This window comes from Clinocottus analis, unplaced genomic scaffold (assembly GCF_023055335.1).
Source record: "Clinocottus analis isolate CAN_PGR_092001 unplaced genomic scaffold, fCliAna1.0.p SCAF_5, whole genome shotgun sequence".
NCBI lineage: Eukaryota > Metazoa > Chordata > Actinopteri > Perciformes > Cottidae > Clinocottus > Clinocottus analis.
Window position 1 is genome coordinate 56,206 of NW_027176207.1, and position 8,560 is coordinate 64,765.

General features: G+C 44.8%; 1 protein-coding gene across 1 annotated transcript; it reads right to left on the minus strand.

Annotated features, from left to right (window-relative positions):
• Positions 1-505: 505 nt before the first annotated feature.
• On the minus strand, positions 506-4,048 carry LOC137802883 (LIM/homeobox protein Lhx1-like). Its single transcript, XM_068601051.1, has 5 exons — positions 3,606-4,048; positions 2,869-3,089; positions 2,181-2,452; positions 1,124-1,280; positions 506-861 (listed from the first exon to the last, which is right to left on the minus strand). The coding sequence occupies exons 1-5, from the start codon at positions 3,773-3,775 to the stop codon at positions 506-508; spliced, it is 1,176 nt and encodes a 391-aa protein (XP_068457152.1). The 5' UTR covers positions 3,776-4,048.
• Between the last annotated feature and the right edge of the window lie 4,512 nt (positions 4,049-8,560).

The window sequence follows — 8,560 nt, forward strand, 5'->3', positions numbered from 1 at the left end:
TTTACCGCACAGGGCTTCGTAGTTTACCGCACAGGGTTTCGTAGTTTACCACACAGAGTCTCGTAGTTTACCACACAGGGCCTCGTAGTTTACCACACAGGGCCATGTAGTTTACTACACAGGGCCTCGTAGTTTACCACACAGGGCCTCGTAGTTTACCACACAGGGCCTGTAGTTTACCACACAGGGCCATGTAGTTTACCACACAGGGCCTCGTAGTTTACCACACAGGGCCTCGTAGTTTACCACACAGGGCCTCGTAGTTTACCACACAGGGCCTTGTAGTTTACCACACAGAGCCTCGTAGTTTACCACACAGGGCCATGTAGTTTACCACACAGGGCCATGTAGTTTACTACACAGGGCCTCGTAGTTTACCACACAGGGCCTGTAGTTTACCACACAGGGCCATGTAGTTTACTACACAGGGCCTCGTAGTTTACCACACAGGGCCATGTAGTTTACCACACAGGGCCATGTAGTTTACCACACAGGGCCTTGTAGTTTACCACACAGTGCCTTCGCTCATCTCTGAGGACGGCTGTGACAGCTGGTTGGTGTATCCGTTGTCGCTGAGGGACACGATGGTGTAGGGGGTGCTGGGGCCACACATCTCACTGGAGACGCTGTGCATTGAGCCCGGCATGGTGGGCTCTGGACTGGGTGAGTCTGCGGGGTGGTGGGAGACCGTGTCAGAGAAACAGTGGTGCCCTGCATGGGGGTGGTCCATGACCCCTAATGGGGTGCCAGCAGGGACAGAGGAGGGCACAAAGCCCAAGTCTGGAGTCTGAGCATGGGGCGGCGGTGGGCCTTGGTAGTACTCATAGTTCCCTCCTGAGCCATAGTATTCACCAGGATAGTCTGCATGCAGCAACATTGGGATTAGTGCACATAATTACAATTTAAATAAATATGTATGAACAATACAAATTTATTTTCTTTCCTATTTCACTCTGGAGTTATTAGTGAAATCAACAGATTCAACAGAGCTCAATAGAAGATTGATGCATTAGTGACTACATTAATCTTAAGAAGCACATTGAATTGATATTAATAAGCATGCCATCAAAATATGTTTAATTGCAAAGGAATTGTCATATTAACGATCAACCTTACAGCTCACCTCCGTAGTAAGAGAAGTGCCCCAGCTCCTCTGCCTCCAGCCTCTCTCCCAGCGCCCTCATCCTCCTCTGGCCGCGGAAGAACACGTGTCTACGGCCGCCGAGAGAGCTCAGCTGCTTCATGCGCCTCTCTTTGGACCTGCGGTTCTGGAACCAGACCTACCGACCAAAACCACGAGGAACGATTAGAGCAGCAGCGCGATGACACGAGCAGGAAAGCACCAAAAGACCCGTGGAGCTGGCCCGCCTCGCGCGGCCTCGTGGTCACGGGGACGCGCTGCAGTTTCTCGATGCGGGACATTTTAAATTTAGATATTTTAAAGATTGCCATAAAAATTGAAATAGGCTGCAGGTAAAAAATAAAATCACATTAGTATAATTTTAGGGGTTTTCAAATGCGACACAAGCAAATGTCCACATGAACACGAAGCTTCTAAAGCTTTTAGGAGCGCAATGGGAGTAAAGATTATGGATGAAATTGGTTTGGAACCCGATTTGAAAATCGCCAAAAGTCCCCAATCAATCTTTTACTCTTTTTCTTTTTTGGGGGGAATATCCATAAAAGCTTTTTAGGGCGTTTTGATATATATATATATATATATATATATATATATATATATATATATATATATATATATATATATATATATATATATATATATATATATAGGGTTAGAAATTATTAAAGCATATATATATAGGGTTAGAAATTATTAAAGCATATATATATGCTTTAATATAGACTTTAATATATATGGTAAAGCTTATATAATCTATAGACTATATACTATAGACTTATATATATATTAATATATTAATTATTGGCTACAGAATGCTGTCTGTATTCTCGAAGCACCGGGTAATATATATATATATATATATATATATATATATATATATATATATATATATATATATATATATAATGTGCTCTAATATTAATATTGACTGTACTTTACTGGCTGTGGACGGGTTGGGGTTCGATGGAACTGAGGTGTCCGACAATGTCCGTCAACTCGTTTCCTGTCGTTCTTTGACTCGCTCCTCGTGAGCTTTTACCTGGATGACCCTCATGGTGAGGCCGGTCTCGCGGGACAGCTGCTCCCGGATGTGTCTGGTGGGTTTCGGCGTAGCCGCGAAAGCCGCCTTCAGGACCTCCAGCTGCTTGGCCTTGATGGTGGTCCGAGGCCCGCGCCGCTTCCCCACGGCGGCCTGCTCGTCGTTCTCGTTGTTGTTGTCCTTGTCGGATAAAGGTCCCGTTTCAGAGTCCTTCCCGTCGTCCTGCGGGTCCTGGGAGTCCGGAGAGAGGCTCGGGTCGCTGCACGTCGTGACTGCGTGAGAACGGGACACGCTGCGTGAGCACACCGGCCTGAAGCCTCACTCTCCCGCAAGAAGCCTCGGGAAAGCCCGGCGCTTTTCTCGAGAGCGGACCCTCCATGTTAGCCTCCATCACACCGTGGTGCTCACGACAATATGACAACACTTCAACTGGAGAGAGGCCTGAATATCTGCTGCTGATAATGCTATGAATGATATTAATAATAACAATATGAATAATACTGTTATTAGTCATATTAATTATAATTATAATAACAATATTAACAATACGGTTATTATTATTTGTAATACTAATGAAATGAATAATAACAAGATGAAGAACAATATTAAAAATAGGGTTATTATTATTAATAATAATGCTGTAGAACAGATATTTCCACGACAGCGTTGTGAAAGGCTCCGTGATCACCTGCCAGGAGGATCGTGTCTTTGCCGTTGTGGGTCTGGTAATCCTCCTTACAAACGAACTTAAACTCGTCCAGGATGTACAGCTCCTCTCCGGTGGACAGCTGCTTGTTGCACATCACGCACGTGAAGCAGTTGAGGTGGAAGACTTTGCTCTTGGCCCTGCGGACCAGGTCACTGGGTAAGATGCCCTGCGCGCAGCCGTCACACTTGGTCCCGAACGTCCTGGAGAAGAGGAAGAGTCAGGGAGCTCAGCCGCGTCACGGAGACATTAAAGATATCTGGAGAAGTGTCCAGTACTTGTGTAATGAAGGCGGCACAGCACGGCCTTCTTCCAGAGAAACACTCATCAGCTGTGTAATGCATTGCAATTGCATTTCAGAAATAATGTCTAAAATCTAATCTTAAGTAACGTGGAACAAATATTACAATAATGTAACAATCCCATCATTATGAGTGAAATAATCGCGTGAAATGTGTAGAACAGAGCCCAAAGGCCTGTAGAGAAAATTATATCCAATCAATATATATAATAACATATCTAATAAATACAATACTGAAGTGTGTGTACGGATAGAACACAGTCGTTTAAGACATAACATCGTTATTTGTTTTATTTTGAGCATTGACATTGTTGTTGTTTTTGCTGTATGCGTTTCTATTTACTTGGCAAAAACAAAGAAGAGCATTTGACAGCAGTCGTATTTGTTGTTGTGAATAAAGCACACACGTGGACCTTACCTAAAGAAGTCATTCTTACAGTACAGCCTCCCCTCTCGGGAGAAGCACTTCTCTGTCAGAGAGCATTTGCATTCGCAGCACTGGACGCATTGGATGTGCCACGGTCTGTCCAGAACTTTGAGCAGGAACCTATCGAGAATAGGCTTTTCACAGCTGGAGCACTGCAGCATTGTCCGGAGTTATTCCCAGCCCAGCGGGGGGAATATTCACTATGGATTCTCTTGCTCCACGTCCCGGTCACCTCGTGTTGATCCCGGAAATCCAATGAATCCAAATTATTCGGAATAATCACATCAGCATCCGTGAGATGAAACGCGGCTCTTCTGTTCCACGAGGAAACAATCCACATGTGTCAGCTCCAAATGAAAGGTGGGCTGTTGAAAAAACAGCATTTATAGGCTGGAGATCATCGCAGGCCCATCCAGATCATCTGAAGAGAGGACGCGGGTTCGCACAGAGCAGGAAGAAGCTACCGCCGTGCGATGCATCCCGGCCAACAACGGGGACATGCAATCAGAGCGCGCAGCCTTCATCTGTGTCCCATGTTCCTCTGATGAGCTCTCAGTCTGAGAGGGACGTAATGAGCGCACCTCTGGAAGCTCAGCCTATTGCCTATTAGGAGACGCGTGACGTCATCTTCAGGCAAACCTATGAGCGGCCTCTTCAATCCACTCCAGCACATGCACTTCATGTTATGAGAGGAAGTAAAGAACTGTGTTCAAATGAAACAAGATCAAATCAAATCATATGAAGTCTGACATTTTAAATGAATCAGAACTTTATCACGACATGACATTAATGCTTCATTATTGAAAATGAAGTGTTCCAATGATGTGACACAAGGAGCTGTGAAACAATCATAAGAATCGAAAATGTAAAAATATAAATCTCCAGCCTCCAACAACGCTCTCCTTACAAAATATCACGTTCCCTCTCAAGGAGAGCTCGCGAAGGGCCGACGATGACGTCATGGTGGTGGGAGAATCAGACTGCTTCACTACCCATAAGTCTGTGCGGAGAGGACACGTGAGCATGCAACCTCAACCCTTTTCCCATGGATGACTTGGAGAGGCCTCTGACGGTGATGAGAAGCGTGTTGCTGGAGGAGAAAGGAGAACAATGGGAAAGAAATTAGAACAAAATAGAAAAAAAATATGAATAGAGTTGAGTCGCAAGGTTTTGCACATAACTACAGTTTCTATTCATATTTTTTTCTAATTTCTTTCCATTTTTTTATTTTACTCTTGAAACTGTAAATGCAGCTCCAGCATTCATTCAACACCAATTAAACAAAAATGGACAAAGGATATGTTTTCTATTTTTTTTCTAGCTAAAATACCTAAAAGTGTGTGAAGGTTATGAATTCATAATTTATTCCTTAATTATTTGGCAACACCAGGCTTTCATTTAAAGTTAGCAGTATTGAAAGAACACACTGAAAGATCTTTTTGTAACCTAAATGCACTTTTATTTATTTTCATAGGATCGAAATGTCTGTGTAAAGTGAACACATAATAAAGCATAACAAAGCATAATAAATCACAATAAACCAGAATAAATCGTGGGCTCATATATCACAAATGCACCACAGTTTATGTGCTCTGGACGTGCTTTTAAAGCATGAACAACACTCAATGCACTCTGGAATAATAACAACATGTGTGGCAGAATGAAGAGAACAATCTCTAAAAAAACATGTCTTTGATTTGGTCTCTTTTTGTGAATTACTCAAAGTTAAGTTCAAAATATTCGACTGTCAAACACAATTGCTGAATATGCGTTTACTCAATACAAGCTTTATATTGCATGGCTCCATGCACATGAAACAATGGTGCACACATCTCCCACAGAAGATCATCTGACAGCCCGTCCTGTGCAGTGTTGTCAGACGTGAGCAGATAGCATGCTCTGTGAGATGCACAGCATGAACCTACAGATTAATACCTGGAAGCTTATCAGAAGTCTCTCTTCTGTTCCACTAGCCTGATCTCAGTGGCCTCAACGTAACAGTGGGTGACAATGCAAAGACCAGAGGGGAAGTCATTATCTCTGTGGTTCCCTAAGTGTGAGTCGTGTGGATAAGTGTCTCCTTCTGGGTTTGTGTTTCTCCATTAGAGGTGTTGATTAGACGCCCGGCCCAGAGAGCTGCCCCCCCGCGTCGCTCCAACACACAAGAGGTCTCTGTGCGCGCTGCATTCTGGCATGGCGCACGCTGTTTGTTTTGGAATGAAAAAAGCATGTCATTAGTGTTTGTTAATTGCAGCTAATTGGCCCTAACAGGATGAACAGGCCACCCGCTGGGACCGTTCATACAAATAATTTGTAGAAAACAAAATTAATTACTAGATGCTAATTAAAGTCAATTAAAGCTGATTAGGTAATGGTGGAATGGGGAAGTTATATGGAGGGAGGGAAATACCTGGCAACACAATATGGCAGAGCGAGAGAGAAACAGGAAGCTTCACCTTTTCATGAATGAAATGTTTCTGTCAGAATCTCATGAGGAAAGGACACGATAACTGCCTCCATGAGGACTTCCCTTTGCAAAAGTTCCATCAAGAAGACTCGGACTCGTCGTCAGCCTCATCCACTCGCTCTTTACATCCGAGAGCTTGGAATTATCAGGCAATCGGCTCACAGGTTTACGTCCTTCACTGTCTTCTGTACGGTTTGCTATTTGAACTAAATTTGTTATGTTTAACTCAAAGATTTTCAGGATGTTTGTTGAGTTCTAGAGGACTCACTCAACAGAGTGAATGTATTCTGAACTCGGTAGATTGCACAGCATTTTATTAGTGTCTCTAAAAAAAATAATTATTCACAGGAGTTTCTTGTCAAATGTTTTATGATTGTGGACTTAAAATTGATTTTCTTTCATTTAAATTGAGAAAACTCCATGCAGATGGTTGAAAGCACCTTTACTGTAAAAATGCATCTCAACAGTTTAGTTCATGCTCATGAATGGACAATGGATAAAAAAAACCCCTCAGAAATGCAAAAATATTTACATTTCCATTGTTTATGTGTGTTATCGGCTCGTCTTGTATTCCAAACATTTCAGTACGACAACAGCACAAAGCCCGACATCTCTCTGAAACAGTTCTGAAGGGAGGAGGTGCTGCAGGGCGATGGCATCGCACCACGTTAGTTTCCTAGCTCACAAACTGCTGACTGAGAATGTGTGGCTCTTAGTGGCATTCAGTTCAATATCCATTTCTGGCCAAGGAACATCTGCACCCTCCCTGCTCCGAGTCAACTGACCTCTTCCGTTTCTGGAGCTGAGAAGTGCAACAGCACGGCGTGACACTCGCAGCGCTGCGCATACGACACAGAGTTTATGTCTTTGAAGCATTCTGTGCTTGACTGAATTAATACTGAAACGCAAGAGGAGTTCAGAGGTACTGTCATGCAGCACGGGTTGAAGAAACACAAAGTTCAATTACTGGTTTCTACCCATTTGACAATAGCAACAAATAAGGCTGTTATGAAAAACAAATGATGTTGTTACACCTCTAATTGGTTGTATTTAGAGGTATAACAACACGCCAGAAAGATATAGCCCTCATATACAAAAACACACATTACTAAAGCAGGAAGAGGCATCAATGCAGGCTGTCAGCCGCAGAGCGGAGGAAGCGTAATCTTTATTGACCACTAATGCACCAACTTGCCAAATCATATCAGGGGTTAGTCTCATCCACACATGCATCTGCATCAATCTAACACCTATAGATGTTTATTACTGGTGACTTTCAGAAGGGAGTGGGAGTCATGTTCAGAGAGAGAAACGCACATTAAGTTCATGATAAAAAACTCTTTTGTGTAGAATCACACAGCTGTTGTGGAAAATTCATCAACATATGAATCCCAGCGATTAGAATACAGCACAAGAAGGATTCTGCTTTGGTCGAAGCTGTGCTGAGTGGTTGAGATGCGGTCATGACACGGCTGTAACGCTCACAGCTTCAAGCTGTATCTTGTAGCCGGAGGGCCGGGACGTCCCATGTGAGGGGACAAAGAGTGATCTGCCTGAGGGGCCGTTCAGTGAGAGGGCCCCAGGGACCCCCCGGCCATGATGGTGATTGATGCAGGCACAATTCAGACACCCCAGACGCCGCAGCAAATTAAAAGGCTATTTTGTAAAGTTGTAAAGGAGCAGAATGGCAAAAGGGGAGCGATGAGCCCCTTGCTCTGTCACAGCATCAGCCTCTGTGTCATCAGTCCCTCCGGGAGGAGAGCTATTACCAGCCTTCCACGCTCACTCGTCCTGCACGGCTGATGCCGCTGTGCACATATGAGAGTGTGTGCGCGTGGAGGCGCGGTAAATATGCATCCATGCACACGAGAGAGAGCGCACGGCTCCCCGGCAGTCATAGAGGAAAGTCAACAAGACAATGTTGAGGAAGCATCCATGGGGAACTTACTTTTTTAAGAAGTTCTCAACTACCAAGAGTGACAGCAGCAGTGCTTCCTCCCTCTGGCGCATTAGCTCCTTATCTGTACATGATTTACAAATCATTTATCCTCAATTTGAATTTAATTGACCCGGCTGACCTGAGGATGCACCGATTGCCGGGTGTGTGGGGAGAGGAGATAGTGTCGGGGGAGGACGGCTCACATGCCAGAGGTCAAACCGGTGTCAAGTGGGGAGCGAGGCCAGCTGAGCTGCTCGGCCCACGCATTGTGCTCATCGCCGCAGCTGCCGTCAGTCATCAAGAGGGTTGGCGAAGAGGAGGCGGCGAGGCCGGGGGTGGGGCGCGCAGGCTGCGATGACAGAAAGGAGCGTGCCTGTGTGGGGGCCACAGGGGGTTGTTTGTTGGCGCTCGGGGGCATATGGTCCTACACCGAGGGAAAGGGCCCTTTTCCACGCAGCACATGCCAAGTCTCTCACAAGCAGGTCACCTGCCTCACATCGCCGCTGCTCGCAGGAAACGGTGGACCAAATGTGGTCATTT

What these genes read in the sequence shown, in the direction of transcription:
- LOC137802883 (XM_068601051.1), bottom strand. Translation starts at nt 3,775, where the DNA reads ATGCTGCAGTGCTCCAGCTGTGAAAAGCCTATTCTCGATAGGTTCCTG. An exon ending in TCACCATGAGGGTCATCCAG is followed by an intron (nt 1,281 to 2,180) that starts GTAAAAGCTCAC and finishes TTTGGTCGGTAG; the next exon opens with GTCTGGTTCCAGAACCGCAG. An exon ending in GCACTTCTCTTACTACGGAG is followed by an intron (nt 862 to 1,123) that starts GTGAGCTGTAAG and finishes TGCTGCATGCAG; the next exon opens with ACTATCCTGGTGAATACTAT.